Consider the following 21,376-nt stretch of genomic DNA (forward strand, 5'->3'; position numbering starts at 1 on the left):
AAGATCAGATCCAGCTTTGAACAAAATGGCACAAAATAATCCAGTCTAATACAACACTTCTTAAGAAGAGTGGGAAGAACTCCTTAGGCAGTTCGAGTTTTCTATCCCACTTCCGCCCATAAGGATAGAAAAGAGCCCTACCAATATACCGCAAAAGGGAAGGACACAGTACTTTAAACAGTGGTAGCGCTAATGGTCATTGGTTATATATTATGGGCATAACGTTGGGTGACTCAGCAACTGTATAATTATATAAACCTTACTAAAATTTTTGTATAACTACTTGTATAGTTGGCAACAATCATTATTTGCAAATCATTTTCTTTTATTTTTGCATACTGTTTTTGTACAAGTAAACATTCAATGAAATTGTTTAATTCATTCTGTGCTTTTAACTATGGTTCTGTGTTATAATAGTGTAAAATGTAAAGTATTCACAACTAATATAATATTCCACTATATTACCACACTGTTACTCGACAGCAAAGTCATTTTAGGGCTCTCCAAAACTTCAAGAAGAGGACCTTTTTTAAAACATATATTGAAATTACTGTATACCTAGGGTCCCAATGGCTTAGCCATGTGATTGCTTTTTCTATCTAACAGATTTTACCAGGCCGTTGAAATACTGCCTGGGTGACAACCCTATGTAAAAATCAGGAAGAAGGCTATATCCCACAACCTCCTGCCTCCTTCTGGCCTCCCTGCCAAATCAAACAATTCTCAGTGTTCAAATAAGAGACATAGGGCTTAACCCTACTGCACATCGGCAGACATCATAATTATGATTTACCAATAAAAGATGCTGCAAAACATTGGAATTTATCATGATGTATAATTGCAATGTCATAAACCTGTTTATTTGCCCAACAAATGAATTTTCATATTGAACTCAAGTTAAAAGCAACCTATAGTTAGTATAGGTATGGGTAGATAGAATTTGATTAAAAGTAGGGAGGGGTGTATGTATGGATGCTGGGTTTTCATTTGGAGGGGTTGAACTTGATGGACTTTGTCTTTTTTCAACCCAATTTAACTATGTAACTATAGTATTAAAGCGCCCCTGACACTGCTAACCCATCGTTGCACCCTAGACAGTTAACTCTTCTGCCTACCTCTAGTTCAGACCCTGGTTGCGGACCTCCACGGGCCAAGAATCCGCTCCTTCTCAATGTGCCTGCACCCGAATACGTTGCCTCGGCTCGGATGCAAACAGACAAGGCGAATTTCAGGGATGAAATGCAAGATTTTGTGCTGAAATACACCACATCTACCCACTGCCCAAGCCGAGGCCATGTATTCAGGTGAAGGCACATGGAGCAGCAGAGCAAAAGTTGAGCAGCAGATTCTTGTCCTGTGGAGAAATCAGCAACGTCTGACACTAGTCTTAGATGCTTTGTATCATCTGTTACAAAAATCAGCTGTTAAAAAAAACTAGTGATTTTTTTAAAATACCGCAGCTTTTCTGCACATGGAAAATAAAATCTGGAAAAAAACTAAAAAGAGTTTTTTTGGTTGAATCACAAGCAGTTTTTGGTACAAAAAAGACTCAACCACAAACATGCACATTTGATAAAATCTGCCTCCAGTGTTTATATTCCATAACTTTTTTCCCTATTCAGTTAGCTATCATCATGATCATTTATAAATAAAGCCTTAGCAATTTACGCGTCATTTTACAATAATTTTATAATGAAGGTCTTATCATTTATTAGGCATATCCCTAGATCAGTATCATCCTTTAATGCATACAAGATATTATTATAGTTGGTGTTACTGCCCTTAAGGGAAAAAGGGTTACAGTCAATAGGTTGAAGTCAGCTGTCCTTGTTTACATTTTATACAGCTGGCTCACTGCCATGTGCAGTTGAAGCCCATTCCTGACTTGGCCCAACTGCATTCTCCTGCAGGCTTTGTGTCAGCCCCAAAAGAATATGAAGCAGTGGAAGATGGTGCCCTGGAGTTTCACTGTGCTGCTCTGCATTTCAGGGTCAGATTTTTTTAAAGTTTTTTGTACAGTGCAGGGAGTGAGAGGGGACAATTGCAGGCTGTTAAGGGGGCTTTTGGTAAGTGGGTTTAGTTCTCATTTAAAGGGGTTATTCACCTTTAAATTAAACTTTTACTCTGACGTAGAAAGTGGAATTCTGAGACAATTTGCAATTGGTTTTCATTTTTTATTATTTGTGTTTTTGTGAGTTATTCAGCAGCTCTCCAGATTGCAATTTCAGCAAGGGCCGGATTTACATAGTGGGTGCCCCTAGGCCCACTGCCGTTGGTCGTCCTTGTCCCCTCCCCTTTATTCGTGCAAATTTTCATCATCTGGACCGGAGCAATGAGGATTGGTGAATGGGTAATTAAAAAATTATTTTATCTCCAGCGCATCCCCAGTGTTTTTGAACCAATGTGGGTGTGGTTGGACAGCATGCCGCTCCCCCTAAAATCCTGCCGCCCTAGGTCCTGGCCTAGGTGGCCTTTCCACATATCCAGGCCTGAGGGTCCAAATTACACTAGTAACCATGCATTGATTTGCATGAGAGACTGGAATATGAATAAGATAGGGCCTGAACAGAAAGATGAGTAAGAAAGATGAGTAATAAAAAGTAACAATAAACAGGTCTGGACTGAGAGTAAAAATAGGCCCTGGCATTTTAAGTACAAAGAGGCCCAATCAACCCACACAACCCCCACTAGCCCACTAAATACTGACTTTCTATGGCACTTTATAGCAGCCCCTCTGGCATTTGCCAGAACCCACAGATTGCCAGTCTGGGCCTGGCAATAACAATAATTTGTAGCCTTCCAGAACATTTGTTTTTTAGATGGGGTCAGTGACCCCCATTTGAAAGCTGGAAAGAGTCTCAAGAAGAAGATAAATAACTCAAAAACTATACAAAAGCTATAATAAAGGCCAATTGCAAAGTTACATAGTTACAAGTTGATTAGAATAGGCCATTCTATAACATAATAGTTAACTTAAAACGTGAGCCATCCTTTTAACCGTTTTGTCCACAGGCTGAAAGTAAAACCATATGGAACCTATGGATCAAAACATCAGACAACTGTTGCATATTTCATTAACCCTTCAAGGAATCACAAACAACATTGGGGACAACATTTATCTTGACAACTTGACCTATCCGCTTTGAGGCTTTATTTATCTCGGCCTTCGTTGCAAATTTCCGCAAGACCTCACCAATATAAACATATCTAAACATGATCAGAGCACACTCATTTTAAGCTCCAAATAGTTATCATAATTTTCATGTCGTCCCATCACCAACTATGTTATTTTTGTCCTGGCCCAAAGGAAAGTCACCTCTTCAGTCACCTCAATTCGGCTGTAGAACACACTAATAGGGGGGCGGAACCGTGACCGACAGGCGCCCTTACCAATCACAGCACTACATGACCCCTCTACCGGCAGTACCTAACAATCTCTGGCCAATCAAAGCATGATATGGGCGGGACATTGCGCCTCGTGGCTGCTGTCAATGAATTAATAATTGTTCCAGAGACAAATTTACTTACCGATTACTTTGCATTCTGTTATGAGAAGCCAATCCAGCCCCAACAGGAACGACACAAGACCAAGAAACCTACTGCTACACATTACTACTCCGCTCACTCTGCACACTGACAAGCAGGGCAAAGGCAGGGGGCGCGGCAAAGAACACAAAAAATGCGTCACGTTGTACGGGCCAATGCTGTTGGGGAATGAACACGCGTGCGTCGTTGCGTCTGTTCTTGGAGGTCGCTTGCGTTGGTAGAAACGAGGAGCGCGGAATAGCCGAAACTTGATTGACTTGTACAGTAGAGTCCTGTGTGGTGATATAGCTACACCAAGGATAGCCACGTACACAGTGGTTTCAATGTAACCCTATCAAAGTTATTACAATTGAACAGTAGATAGTTTATTAATGTATTTGTACTGTCGGGAATTCCTGGCCCCTCGCCACCTTTTTGCGCCGGAGAGGTCTAGAACGCTAGCGCAGAGAGCATAATTGCGCTCTCTGCGCTAGAAGAGCCAAATTTTCACAAGGAGCCGCATTTTTGCCCTGTTTTGACTGGGCTGTCAGCAGTGTCACTATCTGGAATCCTGGGGTTCCATATTACCAAGTTAAACAGGGTCCTTTTGTCTAGGCCGCACCAGTTATTAGCAAATTGGTCACCTGAGCCCAATGCAAATTTAATAAAAGGGACGGCTGCCTAGGGCCCACTAATTTTGGGGGTCCTGACTGACCACGACACTGATGTCATGCAGCCCCCTAGCCTCTCCCTGCCTTTTTTTCCAGGCAGGCCTGATGGTGTGGAGCCTTCATCTGCCCCATAGAATCAGCACGGAGAGGGAGGCTGTAGATCAAATTGCCAAAACATTGGTTCCAGGGCCCCCCTTACAAGTTAAAAAATTTGGGGCCCCAAAGAATATTTTTTTTTAAAAAAACCTTGGCGCCAGGGCCCCCTTACAAGTTAAAAAAAAAATTGGGGCCACAGAAAATATTTTTTTTAAAAAACTTTGGCGCCAAGGCCCCCCTTACAAGTTAAAAAAGAATTGGAGCCCCATAAAATATTTTTTTTAAAACATTGGTGGCCAGGGGATTTAAAAAAACAAAAACCCGCATTGGTGTCAGTAGAATTGAACTCGTGGCTTCAGGACTTCAATTATAGCAGTTTTCATGACTTCGGGTCTTTTCACCGCTTCAGGACTTCAGTGTCGGCTCCTTTCATGACTTTGCGCTCCTTTCTGTGACTTCGTCTGTTCGGCACTTCCGCATTTGGCTGTTCGGGACTTTGATCGGGCTGCACGGCTTCGGAGCTGTCAAGGGAGGCCCGGCTCTTCAAAAAGTGCAGCACTGCCGGGCCCCCCTTCAGGCCCGGGACACTTGTCCCCCCTGATGGCGGCCCTGCCACTGTCCAGGTGTTGTGGGATTTACAATACCTTCAAAGCTATTCTGTATTCCATAATGCAGTGAGCTTACTGGCATGTCTGAAGTTCTTTTATGTTTTTTTAATGCTTTTTTAATGGTTATGGGGTGTGGCTAAAAGGTGGTTATGGTCAAAATTTAGCCACACTACACGTTGAGGTTAACTATAAACATCTTTTTCGTTTTTTTCAGTAGAATGAGGGAAGCCCACCAATTAGATTTTTGCTCAGGGCCACCAGTATAATGGGTCTCCAATTAAACAAAAACTGCCCAGCTTGCAGGGTCATGCCCCAGCCATGTCCATCCCCTTTGTGACCCATGAATTGCATTTCACATCTTTTGGGCCCCTGACTGGAGTACCCCCTGATAATGGCCTTGGCTGGCTGCGTGTATCAAAGGAACACCTACTCTGTCCACTCCAGGTCCTAGGGTACATGTTTTTATGGCATGTTTTTATAAACGTAAGGCACTTTACCATGTTTTAAGTAATCACAATACAAGGTACCATGGGGTCGCCCAATGACTTCTATAAGAACTGCCTTCCAGGGTTTAGAGAAAGTATTTGTTTGGTGATTGTTGCTTGGAAATGATAACTGTTATGTTTTCAAACAACTATTAGACATTGGAAGAATACATTTCCTAAAATTAGAGTTAAAAGCATACTGCATTATCATTTTATTATATAATTTAAAGGGATTCTGTCATTATTTTTATGGTGTAGTTTTTATTTTCAAATTGCACTGTTTACACTTCAAATAATTCACTCTACCATATAACATTTAATTCCTGAACCAATAAGAGTATTTTCTTTTAGTTGTATTATTGGTTTGTAGGCGCCATCTCAGGCATACCTCCCAACTGTCCACTTTTTCGCTGGACTCCCGATTTTGACAGCTCAACCTGCAGTCCTGTCCCAACTTTCTATTTGATCTCCTCCATTGAACAGCCAGAAAATGATACAAAATTTCTAACTTAATTGGCTTTTGGCAGAGTGGCCAAAAATTACTCTGCTCAGAAAACCTTTTTGTCCCTCTTTATATTTCCAAAATGTTGGGAGGTATGATCTCAGGTCATTTTGCCCAGTCATGTGTTTACAGAAAAAGCCAGTGCTGCACTAGGGTACTGCTTTCATGCAGGCTATTGTTTCTCCTACTCAGTATAACTAAATGAGTCGCAGTGGGACATGGATTTTTACTACTGAGTTCTGTTCTTATATCTACCAGGGAGCTATTATCTGGTTAGCTTCCCATTTTCTGCTGATGTGCTGCTGGGGGAGAAATAAGGGGGTGATGTCACTCCAACTTGCAGTGCAGCAGGAGTGACTGAAGTTTATCATAGCACAAATCACCTGACTGGGGGCACCTGGGAAACTGAGAATATGTCTAACTCCATGTCAGATTTCTAAATTGATTATTAAAAAACCTGTTTGCTTTCTTGAAAAATGGATTTCAATGCAGGATTCTGCTGCAGAAGCACTATTAACTGATTCGTTTGAAAAAACATGTTTTCCCATGACAATATCCCTTTACATTTTACACACAAGCTTTAACAGTGTGTTGAATAATATTCCCATTAGTGGTTTAAATCTGATATACAGTAAACCCCAGAATTTACATTTTTCTTTTAAAAAAAATGCAAATGGGGTAAAATAGAGGTTTGACTGTAGAATTGGTGCGACTGTAAAATAGACTGCAAAAAAAAATCACTTAAATGTGGAAAAATGTTAAATGTCTAATGAAATGTAACATTCACAGGGGACACACAGGTATGTTTAAGAAAACTTTAATAAAGTTATTAGTAAAAGCCAGGAAATGCACCCCATTAAAATGCACTCAGATTGGAGGGGATAAAATGCAGGAAACCATAAAAAATGTGGACTTATCAAGGTTTGAGTGCACACTATATGGTCAATAGTTTCTGGACACCAAGCTCCTGTACACAAGTCTACAATTACCATGCACAATATTCTTATTATTCTTAATTTATACAATCCCAACATACAGTTTTCTGCAGTGCTTTATAGAGGTTATGCATCAGTCCCTCCAGAGTTTACAAATTCAGGTCCTTATCACATTCACTAGGGACAATTATACCAGGAGTCCATTAACCTGCCTATATGTATTTGAAACATGGGAGGAAACCTACAAAAGCATGGGGAGAATATAAAAATTGCACTGTACAATATTTTTATACCACGTGGGTGCCCATATGGGAGTTACATTCCTGGCCCCATGTATAGGGATTATCAGGCCCGGATTTGCGGCAAGGCCGCATAGGCCCGGGCCTAGGGCGGCAAAACATAGGGGCGGCATGCCGCCCAGCCGCATTATGGGGACGTTCGCGTCCCTGTGCAACTACACCAGCTGCGCCTGCGTTTTTTGCCGGCGCGCTGGGAAGGCGGGCGCTAGGACCGCGCGGCCGCCTGGTCGGACCGCGCGGCCTAGGGGCGGCCGGAAAAGAAATCCGGCGCTGGGGATTATGATTGATTATAGCTCATCCAATAGCATTTGAGTAGAGTGTGACTAGTCAGCTCATGTGATACTACCTTAAGAGTGTAATAGATATGTTGTGCCATCCACTTATAATGTGACCAATATTTTATTTCCTACAGCAGTCCCAGTTATAGATCTGCTCAGTTTTAGCCCCCCTTCCAAAACATAGTGCAGCCCATCCGACCCAAGGTATCCTTCCGACAGGCTCTGTAATCAGAGTCGGACTGGGACACCAGTGGCCCACTCAAAAACCTTAGACCAGGGCCCACCATAAAACCTTAGACCAGGGGCCACTCTCAGTACTTTTAGTCTTCATCTCCTCAATCAATTTCTATTCTCCTAGTCTGTTTTCTTTACATACTATAATCAATTATTTCATTTAGCCTCTTTGTTCTTATAGAAATAGGGAATGGTCATGAAATAGGCCAAAAATTTAGCAGCATGAGGGCCCACTGACACCTTGACCCACCGGGAGTTTTCCTGGTATCCCAGTGGACCAGTCCGACACTGTCTGTAATCTCTACCTGCCCCTGAGATGGACGGCTTCTCTCTACTACAACACCTCCAATAAATAGCAATGGGATGGCATGCAACACTTTCCACTATATGGGTGTGCAAAACCATATTACTCATAGTACTATCTCATCTACATTTTTACATTCCCCTTTGTGCCTTTTAATCATTTAAGTGGAAAACATATACCCTACACCTATTCTGCACCTATTCTTTTAAGATGATTTCCAATATACATTTCTAATTTACAGCTGCTATTTGAGAAACTGACCACTAGACAGCAGCATTGGCTATAAAAAAAACATTTATAACCCATCTGGATAAATTGCATCTTGATAGAGGATTAAGATCTGAAGTACTGATGTTTTCAATTTCATCAAGAAAACTGCTTTTAAGAAGATGAATGAATGGTTCTCACATACCTGCTATTCTTTAATGTTACATATTTCTCAACAAATATTGGATAGTTTTTGGGTTATCTATTGTCTATGTAAGAAGAAATGCCTAGGAAAATATTTCTAAGTTACCAGCCACATCTAGAGATGCATTTAGATTATATGCTTTTTCATGTATGAAAATAACACCTGCAGATCTATGAATCACATTTAAATAATAGCAATTAATGGGTAGTTCTTAATGACTCAAGTGTACTTTAACATAAAGACATTATGTAACTAGTTTTTTTTTTTGTTTTTTGGAATTAAACCTTTTATATATCTGCTAAGGTAAGTAAACCTAACAACAATCAGCACAATAATGTGCAAAGCGTGATCCATATAGAATGGTTTGTTGAGATGGGAGTGGATCACTGTGCTTCATTGCTTACCCAGCAGTGCTTAGAAGTAGAACAGTCTGATCAGGGGAAATGTTGTCTGGCCACCCAAAGAAACATCTAGACCATATACACTTTTTTTCTTCACTTTTAGCACAATATAGCCAATATTTTACAAAACTCTTAACTCCAAATGGTCTGAAAAAAGTGCTTCTGGATTTTAATATTGGTTTTATTATTTATTCTTGTACAGATATAAGTTTGACATCGTAAATAATATGGATGATGGATAGACAAGTGCCAATGGCAATTTGTCACATTTGTTTAGAAAATGTGTATATTTGTATCAATTTATATACAGTATGTAAATTGTTTCCAGTGATCTATAATGTATTTGTGAACAACAGATGGCGCTGTCGTAATGCTTTGTAAAAGGAAATCCAATGACTGTTGAACAGTTAGCTAGAAACAGAGCCAGATAACAGCCTGAAACCTCGCTGTGTCTTTGGTCCCTCCAAAAATCGGTCAATATGGTAAATATTTCTCAGGGATCCCTAAATATTTCTCAGGGATCCCCCCCCCCCCCACTGCACATAATTGCGGGAGACCCTCGACATAAAGAAAGATAAAAGTCAACTGCACAGAGGGGTCACAGGTACTGCATCATCTATAGTTATACGAATGGGTCTGGCTGAAGAAGTTTGCAAAAATGCTGGGATTTGGCCAAATCACAAAACAAATCCTAGATTTAGTACATTCCTATAAACTGAAATACAACTAAAGCTTGATTAAACATTATTCAAATAGTCATAGGGCCGCTGGGCTACTTTCCATGGCCAGCTCCACTGTGTCACTGTAGTAAAAATATTACCTTCTGTAAAGCTGACAATTGCCAAATGAGCAAGTCTCTGCATGATCTGGCCAGCCATGTGATGGCCTGGCCTGAGAACCAATGATCAAATTGATCATACAGCAGCCCACAGAGACCCCCACAGACATAGCTGCATCAATGCTTTGATGTAGGGCTTGTACAATGGGATTGTCAAACCTGCATGATGATATATAGGGGAGGCCCCCATAGAGAGGCCTATAACTCGCTGAGTCAGTCTGAAGGGGCCAAGTCAGTACCTAATGTTGGACTGTGTATGGTTAGTAATACAAAAGGCTATTGTTCTAAACAAAAATGATCTTTATTTATTTTGTACTTCAAGAAAATTATGGTAATATAAGATTGGTAGTAATTGTAGAACAGTGCCGGTAGGAAACAAGGGACAATATGTTCAGTTCAGAAACAGTTTTGGTCATCCGAGAAAAGAGACAATCTTTCTAGCTGCCATCTGCTGTGTCAATCCAAAGCAGATCGCATTTAGTCTCTCTTTTTCTTCCTTGAACAGCATTTTCTAAAGATGGCTTTCAAGAACTTATATACCAAGGAGATACAGACTGTGACTATTAAAACAATAAATGTGATGACATCTAGAAGATAGTACTGGTACCATGGCAGATTGTTGCCTACAGCTTGCAGATGCCCTGCTCCTCCATGGCGCATAGTAAACTCTGTCCAAAATACTGCAGCATTCATTGGTGATATTGGGGTGTCTCGATGCAGCTTGGAGAGGTGTTTCATTGCAGCACCATAGGAAGGATCATCTATGACTAGGCGCACTGCACTGAAAATTTCTTCTGAAGTAACATCTGCCAGATTGTCTAATAAAATGGCAGCTCCTCTTGTCTTCAAACGCAGAATGTTCTCGTACTGATCACCAAAAAGTGGGATACCGACTATGGGGACTCCATGGTAAATAGCTTCATAAACACCGTTTTCTCCACCATGTGCTAAGAATGCTTTGGTATTAGGATGGCCTAGAATGTCATTTTGGGGTATCCAATCTGCAACCATTGTGTTATTTCCTAGGGTGTCTAGTTTTTCTCCAGCGTAACGCCAGATTACTTTTTCTGATAGTTGAGCTAAGCCTGCAGCAATTTCCCTGGCTATATTGTAAGGCAGATACTTGACTAGAGTTCCCAAGGAAAATACCACCACTCCTTGGCTTGCGCCATCCATGAATTCTTGTAAGTCATGTGGAAGAGGTTTAGATGGCTTGCACTGAAATCCACCTATGTACACTGCATTTGGCATTATTGGTCGTGGGAACTCGAAAACAAAATCTACTTTCATGAGATATATATCAGCCTTCTTGTACATCTCGAATATTCCAACATCTGTGTGGAGGTAGAGCTGGCATAGTTTATCATAAACTGGATAGATCAGCAAGTGGCTGGCGGCATAATACATGGAAAACATGAGAACGTTAGTCACCCTTTCTGAAAACACCATCTTATCTGTCATCCGAGAATTTATTACGGGCACATAGGACAAGGGCGAAGGCGCAGTAGCAAAATGAATGTCTTCTGTGGGCATCCATCTTCCAAAAAATACCATAGGGAGCTTCAGATGGTGAGCCAGCATCGGCCCTGCAATATTATAGGGGTCAGCCAGGACCAAATCAAAGTTAGCATTTCTCAGATTGGTCATAATGGTACTGTCTTCAAAAAGTGCACTTACTGCAGCAGACACGGGCTGTATCCCTGACTGGATGGCCTGAATGAAATTCCAAGCTAAAGAGAAAGGAGACGAATGCTTAGTCGTAGCAACTCTGAAGACCCATTCCAGGGCATGCTTCTCAAACTCGTCTCTGCTCAGCGCGTACGTTTCAGCCACTGGCACATTTATAACACGGAACTCCTCTGAATACTCGTCGATGTACAAACTGTTAGAGGGCCTGAGGAAGGTTAGCTCGTGGCCTCTCTGAAACAGCTCCATCATAAGAATCTTTATATTGATCCAGTGACTCCCCTCTACTGGCACTACAAGAATCTTCCCTGCCTGAACAAAGGACAGGGCTGCTACGCATAGAAACACCGAGGTGCCTAGCATTCTCCTCACTGGTGCCATTTCAAACAACTGGCAGAACTGAGTCAGTAACTCTGTGTCTTCCTGCTATAAAATAACCTTCACAAAGTGCACAGTCATTCTGATAAGACAGGTGCACATGGGCGTTTTTAACCACGGCACTAATGGCACACGGGCTCCGGGTGACCGGGTCACACAGAAAGTCTGTGCTAACAGTACTATCTATTTGTTTCTGGTTGTGGCGCTTGTTACGGGGCTCAGTCACTTCCCTATAAGGAACGACAGTAGCGCGACGTGATTGCGCTTGAGCCCGCCTACAGAGCGTGCGGCTTTATCCACACATTCATTCTTCAATACAAACTAAAGGAGTAGCGTGTGGCGGCGTGTTCGTGAGAAAGCTTGTTTGTGTGCGCTTGTGTTCAGAAAGAAACTGCAGATTGGCAGAAGGATGACAGTGTGTAGAGCGCCTGGGACATGGACTTGGGGGAGAGACAGAAGTAGGGCTGAGATTGACTTATGAAGGAGGTGAAATCCATAGAGAATGGCTTATAGGGTGAGAGGGACTGAAACTGGCACATTGGTAGCAAGAGCTGGTGGAACATGACAAGAAAAGCACTGGCAGTAGCTGACAATGGAAAATGGGGACAGGCAGGACAGAGAGATGAAAGCTTTCTTCACTGGCACATGGTTGTGTTGAGAGAGGCAGATTAGGTGTGGGATGGTAGCTAGTGAATCTGACACGAGTGACAGAAGCATGGTGTATGAGGAAAGAGAATGAGGCAGACACTCTTGTCCATTCTCTTAGTGCAGGGGTCTCTAACCTTTTTTACCTGTGAGCCACATGCAAATGTAAAAAGAGTTTGGGAGCAACACAAGCATTAAAAAAGTTCCCTGGGGGTGCAACTATGCGGCAGCCTACAGGAGGCTCTGTTTGGCAGTATGCATTGTTTTCATACAAGAAATCTTGCCTCCAAGCCAGGAATTCAAAAATAAGCACATGCTTTGAGGCCACTGGGAGCAACATCCAAGAGGTTTGTGAACAACATGATGCTCATGAGTCACTGGTTGGGAAACTCTCTAAAGGTGGTCATACACGCTACAATTAAGAAAGATCTTTCGTCCACTCTACTAACATTGAAAGCTGAATCGTCAGACGTGCAGATAAAAGAATTCTTTAGCTCTAATTCAGCATTAAGGTTATGATGTTCGGGCAACATATACATTTTCAATCCTGCTGGATCGACACAACAACCGATATCCAAGGCTTTTTACCAATATCGGTCACCTTGTCTCCCACCACACATATTGGTGCTTAGCGCTATACTGAAAGTGATCAGAGTAGAAGTCATCAGCTTCACCAAATCTCTTATATGCTGGGAGCACACACCCCTGTGTTCACTTGCACAGGTCACATTTTCAGGTCATGGACAGCACTCCAAAATAGCCTTCTTCAAGAGATTAAAATGCCTTTATCCAGCATTATTATGCTTATTATTAAGCGTTTTGGTGGGAAAGCAGACGGGGGATGGAGGAGTGGAAAGGATGAGACTTTGAGACAATTTTTAATTGGTCAAAACATTTTTTGTGGTTTTTGAGTTATTTAGCTTCATATTCAGCAGCTCTCCAGTTTCATTCATATGGTTGCTAGGGTCCAAATTACCCTAGCACCCTTGCAGTGATTGAATAAGAGACTAGAATTATTTTTATTTTTTTTTTTAAGACCTACACCCAACCCATACCCACTTTCTCTAAGCCAGACCCAGACATGCTTACCCACCTTCTTAACCCCATGTATTTCCACTCGTCCTGCTCCACGCAGTGATTGCTGCACTGACCCCACCCCATACAACGGTCACATGTATTATAATCTGGCCTAGTGCCTATCACATTGCGGGAATTCAAGGGTATCTGACCCTATGCAGGACTAACTTAAGTAGTTAACATACTAGAAATGTAGAACGTTGTTGAAATGACCTTATTGTCAACATGGTGGCTTTCATAACAGGCAATAAAGAGTGAAATTGCAACACAGAGCGGTAACATATGAAGGCATCCTGTCATGTCTGCTATCTGTATAGTGTACAAAAATACATTAAAGGAGTTGTTCACCTTTGTGTTAAATGAAGTATGATGTAGATAGCGATATTCTGATACAATATGCAATTGGTTTTCATTTTGTACTATTTGTGTTTTTTGAGCTATTTAGCTTTTTATTCAGCAGCTCTCCAGTTTGCAGTTTCAGCAATCTGGTTGCTATGTTTCAAATTACCCTAGCAACCATTCACTGATTTGAATAAGAGACTGGAATATGAATAGGAGGGGGTCTGAATAGAAAGAGGCGTAATAAAAAGCAATAACTATAGTCTTACAAAGCATTTGTTTTTTAGATGGGGATCAGTGACCCCCATTTGAAAGCTGAAAAAAGTTAGAAGAAAAAGGAAAATAATTTAAAAACTATAAAAAATAAATAATGAAGATCTAATGAAAAGTTGCTTAGAACTGTCCATTCATTAACATAGAAAACGTTAATTCAAAGATGAACCACCCCTTTAACAACTTGTGAAAAGTGTTTGTAGGGCTAGAATAATAGGCCCCAATCCAATGGACAGGCAAGGGATATTCCTTTGTGGTTTTGCTGGAAAATGGCTTCAATAAAACCAGCTGGAAGCTAGTTGCATCTTTGCAGCCTTTTTCAGTTATTGTTAGGTATCTCAGAGGTGTTCCACCATCAATAGTAAAAATGTTTTTTCATGCGATCTACACATTTCACTATCCCATCAATATATATTTTACACACCAAAAGGGTCTACAGTAGTTCTAACTGGTTGTAGACGAATTGATTAAAATGTTACTTACTTGCTTTATGTATAAACACACTCATTTCAAAATGGGTTTCTGGGAAGAAATACTTTATTTATGCAGGCAAATGTCTATATACATTAAAGTGTATTTGATACATATTTAATTTAGAGATATGGCTCATCTTTAGATAATTCCATTTTAGGAGGAGGAGACCCAGGAGCTACTGCCTTTTTCGCTGCTGTTGCTACTGCGGTATCAGTACTACAAGGAGAGGAAACAAAAAAAAAAGCAAATATTAGTACTGTTTTTTGTAAATGGAAGTTTATTTGTTGCTTCATATACAGTTATAGGGACCTGTGAACTACAGCAATGACAGACAGGGTCTGAGTCTCTGGATCTATTGGAATCACTACATGTAAAAATATTTACATGTTGTGATCCCAGGTAATTGCGAAAAAATGCAGAGAAAGGCATTTTTGTTCAATTACACAGGCACATGTAAAGTGTGACAAACAGTCGGCAATTCCAATGGATTCTGAGGGGCAGGTTCTCGGGTGCTTTGCCGACTGTGGAAGAAGATTTTTCCACCAGGCGACAAAGCATCCAGTCTTTGCCTTTATAGGTCTGCATACAAATAAGACTACAGTTGGCAAAGTTCGCAAATAAGAAGATTATTTGGCCACCATTATGTTGTACCAAATTGGCTGATCCAATCATTTGGTCCCCGGTTCAATATTTGGATCTGAAAACATGCCTATGGAACAGTTTAACGATAGCAACAGCACAGTGCAAATGAAGTCTTTGCCTAAAGGATAAAAGACTGCCTGATATTTGGCTGAACCACCAGTTCTTCAGAAGGCATAGCTAATAAACTGTATCAGCAGCTTTTATCTGCTCCTTTATGGCCACCTTTACACCAATATAACTTACAAACAATAGTACTATATCTGTAGGTTGTGTGTGAACATTAACTTGAATTTCAGAATTTATTGTGTGTGATCTTGCCCTTATAACAAAGTTCTTTGTAGGTCTGCCTTTGATTAAAGAGCTTTTATTACACATATTCTTTACTACTATTAGGAAATACAATGTACACAGAGTAAGAAGACAAAGTACATATACACAGCCTTGCAAATATAAGTTTAGCTATTACTAAAATCCAGTGTGATGAGGAAGAAAGGGCATGTTTATTAAATTAAAGCAAAAGAACCAAGAAAAAGCCTTAAAATATTATTCCACAAAATATTATTCCACAATATAACGGAGATATAGGCAAAATTGCCGTACCCACAAAGTTTCCACATAACATAATACACAGGCAGATAACTATTATACTATATATGTACTCCTTAAGGTTGCTTAAAACTTTATGTGTAAATACGTAGGATTTTTTGCCATCAACAATGAACGATTATTTCAGATTATTTTAGATTAGTGAATATAAAGTATGAGGTATTATCTTTTTATTAGTGAGAAAAAAAAAATCAAAAACTAAGAATACAGCACTATGGGAAATGGTACTTGTATTATGTATCTTTCTGAATAAAAAGTTTCTAGATGATATATCCCATGCCTGTGTTTTTAATATCCATGCAGGATTTTATTAGGCAATGGCATTTTCATGAAAGTATCAATAATTTGGTATATTTCTGGAAAATTTTTAAGGGTCTGATCTGTTGTTAGATCTATAAGACAGGATTACCACAGGAGATTTCCATTCATTACAGACATTCATATACATCCACATAGACTACAACAATTTTCATGAGATAAACCACATACAGGAAACAATGTATCATGTCTGAATATACTGACCTTGAAGCCTGACCTCCAGAAGGTAGAACCTTGTATGGAGACATTACAACAAGGGGAGGAAAGGATTCTCTTCTCCCATCTCGGGTGCAGTAGTAGTTGTTTGCCAACTTGTGACTTGGGCCAACAGGCAGATTTGGGGGTGGCTGTGTCCTGAAAAAATTAAATAAACAAACACACCAATATTAGAAGGTTTAAAGAGTTAGTATGAAGAGGTTCAACAAGGTAAAGCAAAAGATTTTTAGAACAGCAAGCAAACTATTTCCAGTCGTATGTGGTGTTAATTGCATGGATGTGCAGCTATACCCAATTTAAACTTGATACAAATACAGGCAGATTGACAGTACACTCATCCCTCTACAGCCAGAACTTCTACCCGCAACCCGCAAGGTACCGCAGGTTTTAGTACAAGAGGAAATTTGTCACCTGCCAGAAAAACTGCTCTACCATGGGCAACAAATCTCCTGAAAAAGGCTTGCCATTCCCTAATGAATCGGCGCGTATAAAACACATTTACATACAGTGATCTGGCTTAATTGCAGTAAAATGCCTTCTTGTGTGCCATTGTGCTACATCAGCATAATATGTTCCCTACTGCATGCTATTTGGCTGATTTAGCAACTTTCAATGCATTACCGTATATACTTGAGTATAAGAAGAGTTTTTCAGCATCCAAAATATGCTGAAAAAGTCTATATCGAAAAAGTCTATATCGGCTTATACTCGAGTCAGGGGGCAGTAGCTGAGATAGCTGTCACTTTTAATCATTCCTATACCAACAGTTCGCTTGGGGAGAGACTGCAATATCACATAGTGCCCTCTGTTGGTTATATGAAATAACAGTGCGCCCTCTGTTGGTTATATGAAAGATTAACAGTGACTGCAATATCACACAGCGCCATCTGTTGGTTATATGAAAGAATAACAGTGCGCCCTCTGTTGGTTATATGAAAAAATAACAGTGACTGCAATATCACACAGCGCCCTCTGTTGGTTGTATGAAGGATTAACAGTGATGGCAATATCACACAGTGCCCTCTGTTGGTTATATGAAAGAATAACAGTGATGGCAATATCACACAGCGCCCTCTGTTGGTTATACGAAAGATTAACAGTGATGACAATATCAAACAGCACCCTCTGCACATGGTAGTGGGACAGTGGGACAATGCACACAGGTCGCTTTGGCGGAATGTGCGCTGCTGGGAGACAGGGCTGTAGTTGTGTCTAGGTTTATACTCGAGTCAATAAGTTTTCCCAGTTTTCGTAGGTAAAATTAGGTACCTCGGCTTATACGCGAGTATATACGGTACTCTCAATCGGAGAAAGTGTAGATCTTTTAATGTATGGCCAACTTTAGAGTGTGTTTGTTGCAATTAGAAAAGAAAGTAATTTTCAAGAACTCCTTTAATACTCCTTTAAATACTTTTTAGAATAAAAATTTTAAATATAAAATGATTACAAATTTGCAATGGTGTTAAAGGTGCTTGTAAATGTAATTACTATTGAAAGTAGTATGCTACTGTCCCTTTCTTCTTGCTTCTTGACTGGTTTTTGAGCTGGCTTCTGCTTTATTATTTTAAAAGTCAGAACCACCAGGGCAGAGAATAGGGGAATGGGAAAGACATATAGTGCTTTCAGCAGAAAATAAATTTACAAATAACTAAAACCCCCCTCCTAATATTGCTAATGAATATATACTGAGAATTTGCTTAGAATTATAATTTTGCTTAATTAGACAAAATTTTTTTTTTGGGTTTATATTAGGGATGCACCGAATCCACTATTTTGAATTCAGCCAAACCCCCAAATCCTTTGTGAAAGATTTGTCCGAACCCCAATTTGTATATGCAAATGAGGATGGGGAGGGAAAAAAAAAAAAAGGCGTACACACAGCAAAAAAATTTTTACTTCCTTGTTTTGTGACAAAATTCACATAATTGTAAGGATTCAGATTGGCCAAGCACTAGGGTTCAGCTGAATCCTGCTGAAAAAGGCTGAATCCTGTCAGAATACCGAACCGAATTCTTGATTCGGTGCATCCCTAGTTTATATCCCCTTTGACTTTAAACTTTACATTTTCCTTGCTATGTTGTTCTCCGTAGCAGCTGGGTAAAGCAGGGACTGAATTGCTAAACGGATACAATTTGCTACATCTATTGTTACATTTCACAGCAGCACCAAAGGAATGTCAGCAATTAATGTATCAGTAGTAACTTTAATAGCATATGCAAAAAACAGAAGTACAGTACTGGAAAATAAAAATTGTATTTATGAGTAGTTCCCAGAAAACTACTACAATGATTGACTCTCCATTGTTTACCTCTTTGAAATCTCAGTGTAACGCAGCTGCAATTTGCTCTGTAGATCATGCTATCAAAATATAAGCAGAAAAGAAAATAATTACCTATGCAACAAATTTTGTATTCATCCTAAACATTTCCATATATAAACATCTGCACATTACAATGGATATAGTACAGTTATTTTGCAAGCCCTCTATCTTTAAACAGCCACTCCACAAGTGCATTGACAAGTATACCCATGAGAACCAGAAGCCGGGAGATTTTAACAATTATGTTTTTCTCTTGGAGCTGAATTTAACTTTATACGTGATCAGATCTGTGTGTTCTGCCTGCTCATACCACTGTGTTATCTTTAGTAAGACGGGTGGCACCTCAAAAGCTTGCAAGTAGATTCTGTGAGCAGGAAGGCTTGTGAGTGACAAAACCTTGCTTGAACAGTGCTCTTGTGGCTTAATACCAATATATATTTGCTCCCATATAACTTGAAATCACTGTCAAAACAGGATATTGAGGTTTCTTGTTTCATAGCATACATTATTAATCATCTCTTTAGACTTTAAGGTTTTTACTTAATTAATCTGCCCATATAACATACTGTAGGCCTCACTTTACCGAAAATGCTAACAGGAGGATTTGTTTCTCCTTGCCCTCCAAGACTTTTTACTTGTATTGCCTTTGAACACTGACCTAAACAAGAAACATGTAACTAGTCTCTTGTAAACTGTGCACCCCCACAAATAGAAGGGTAGTCATCATATTGCATTGTGCTTTTTCTCCTTAGATTGCTGTGTTAAGGTAGCCGAATACTTGCAGTTCCACTTGTTTGGTGAGGTGACCAAATAAGTGAATCTGTGCCTACTCTGGCTACCCACTAGTGACGTGCGGGTCGGGAATAATTTCACCTGCACCCGATCCTAACCCGCCCCACCAATGTCACAAAAGGGGCGGGTAGACAGGCGTGTGCCTATAATACTGGAAGCTGGCAGTGTAAGGCCCGTGACCTACAAATGGGGGAGAGAGGTCGGCCTGAACCCACCCGACCCATGGGTATCGGGCTGGCCCACACATCACTACTACCTAGCCCCTGGGGCCAATGATCAGATCAGATCATATATTCTAGCCTAGAGAGGCCTGTCAGATGAGGACAACATCAATGTCCTTATTCAACAGGATTTTCAAACCTGCTTGATTATTTGGGGTAAGCCTGCCCAACCCAAATATTAGTTGTTGGGCCCCACACACAGGCCGATAAGCTTCGAACTCAGTTGGGAGAGACAGATTTGGCAGCTTATATCAACCTGTGTATGGCTACCATTAGACAGTGGCCTGAAGTGATTTATTTCTACTCCACATACAGACTATAGATTGTCCCATATATATCATGGAATTTTTTTTTAGAGACCTCCTAGAAGAATAGTGGGGGGCACACAAGCTTGCAATAAATTGCACGATAATGGACCAAGCAGAGTCCAAACATTTTACAAAGTTCTGTCATGAGTTACGTTACATTTATGGAGTACACTTGTATAGAAGTTTCTAGGGAAACAATAGGGAATCAATAAAGAAACTCGGTGATTAAGAATATTCGGGACGCTAGTACTCCAATAAACAATAACAATTACTTTGTAACACCAATGAAATAAAATGAATCTCTAATTAATTTCTAGTAATACACCCATCTGTACGCTACCTGCCAATTACAGACAGTATGTCTGTTACAGTTCTTATGAATACTAACAGGTGTATGTGTACTAAAAACCCCATGTTGTAATATTCTAATAAAATCCATTTTTAAAAAGATACAGTGTGTGGCATTGCTCATATTTTACATATAAACGAACCTTTCAGATAGAAGGCAAATGATTCTGAGTTTTGTGTTGCCATAAACTATGACAGTGCTAATGATTTTTCATCCACACCCACCATATTTCACATTTAAAATGCTGATTTACATTGCACTGTGGTATCCCCAGTCAGTATGGGCCCCCAGATACCCCTGAAACTTTCACCACTGTCTTGTAGCTATAGTCTCTGCTGTTGTGTGTGGTCAGAGGTCAAAATGCCCCATCTGGCAGTCACTGCTGGTAATGGCATTAAATAGAAAGTGTCCTGGCAAAAACACAAGATACATAACATGAGCACAAAAATGCTCACCTAGCAGCAGAAAATCTCTTCAGCCTCGTGTAAATCTAAGAAATACCAGGAGTAACATAACCAATCTTCCTACCTAATTATTATGTATAAAAAAAATCTCACTTGTGGTGGAACAAGTAGTGCTGCAAACAATCGCACTGACAGACATTATTGCTTAAATTGCTGTGAATAACAGACTTCTCTAAATGAACCCACATATCATCCATTTTCTAATGTAAATGACATTTCCCTTTCAAAAGCTGCCACTTCTAGGGGACCTTGTATGTGTGTGGAGGAGCAGAACAAATATGTATGGAAAAAAAAGACTATAATAAAACCACGAGGGACTTTGCTGTGATAAGAATATACCCAGACATATTGCAATACAAGCCAATAAAACCAGAATAAGTAGCCTGTTACCCCGGACGCCCAGTTCCTTAACCTCTGGATGAATTTGGTTGCACTCGCCATCTTTGCTGTCAAGGGCAGGGGAGGAGCCGCGTGTAGTCCCTATGAAGGGACAGAGCAGACGCCCTTGATACGTTATAGAGACGCTGCTGTAAGCCTACTTAACTCGCCCTTTTTAAATAGATAAAGCCCCGGCGCAAACATATAAATGCGTACTTAATATGCGTTCAGTGATTATAGTCACGTTTGGTCAATGTTTTAAACATTATACAACTTCAACAATAAACACGCCAGTTGCAAAG

At 40.3% G+C, this 21,376-nt stretch overlaps 3 protein-coding genes across 3 annotated transcripts in view; all 3 read right to left on the minus strand.

The window, feature by feature from the left end:
• Window positions 1-3,676, minus strand: part of LOC108712630 (very low-density lipoprotein receptor) — a 28,683-nt gene extending 25,007 nt beyond the window's left edge. The window contains exon 1 of the mRNA XM_018254949.2: window positions 3,529-3,676. Coding sequence (XP_018110438.1) covers window positions 3,529-3,610 — 82 coding nt within the window. The 5' untranslated portion in view covers window positions 3,611-3,676. The remainder of the gene's footprint in view (window positions 1-3,528) is intronic.
• A 6,194-nt stretch (window positions 3,677-9,870) lies between these two features.
• On the minus strand, window positions 9,871-11,887 carry LOC108712642 (UDP-glucuronosyltransferase 2A2-like). Its single transcript, XM_041562010.1, has one exon. It carries the CDS (start codon window positions 11,653-11,655, stop codon window positions 10,066-10,068), a length of 1,590 nt encoding a protein of 529 aa, XP_041417944.1. The 5' UTR covers window positions 11,656-11,887; the 3' UTR covers window positions 9,871-10,065.
• A 2,618-nt stretch (window positions 11,888-14,505) lies between these two features.
• Window positions 14,506-21,238, minus strand: ndufa7.L (NADH:ubiquinone oxidoreductase subunit A7 L homeolog). The gene is made up of 4 exons (XM_018254972.2): window positions 21,087-21,238; window positions 18,551-18,600; window positions 16,231-16,380; window positions 14,506-14,676 (listed from the first exon to the last, which is right to left on the minus strand). The coding sequence occupies exons 1-4, from the start codon at window positions 21,135-21,137 to the stop codon at window positions 14,580-14,582; spliced, it is 348 nt and encodes a 115-aa protein (XP_018110461.1). The 5' UTR covers window positions 21,138-21,238; the 3' UTR covers window positions 14,506-14,579.
• Between the last annotated feature and the right edge of the window lie 138 nt (window positions 21,239-21,376).

The sequence above is a fragment of the Xenopus laevis genome, chromosome 1L (genome assembly GCF_017654675.1).
Source record: "Xenopus laevis strain J_2021 chromosome 1L, Xenopus_laevis_v10.1, whole genome shotgun sequence".
Lineage (NCBI taxonomy): Eukaryota > Metazoa > Chordata > Amphibia > Anura > Pipidae > Xenopus > Xenopus laevis.

What these genes read in the sequence shown, in the direction of transcription:
- LOC108712642 (XM_041562010.1), bottom strand. Translation starts at nt 11,655, where the DNA reads ATGGCACCAGTGAGGAGAATGCTAGGCACCTCGGTGTTTCTATGCGTA.
- ndufa7.L (XM_018254972.2), bottom strand. Translation starts at nt 21,137, where the DNA reads ATGGCGAGTGCAACCAAATTCATCCAGAGGTTAAGGAACTGGGCGTCC. An exon ending in TAAGGAACTGGGCGTCCGGG is followed by an intron (nt 18,601 to 21,086) that starts GTAACAGGCTAC and finishes ATATTTTGATAG; the next exon opens with CATGATCTACAGAGCAAATT. An exon ending in TACACTGAGATTTCAAAGAG is followed by an intron (nt 16,381 to 18,550) that starts GTAAACAATGGA and finishes TAATTTTTTCAG; the next exon opens with GACACAGCCACCCCCAAATC.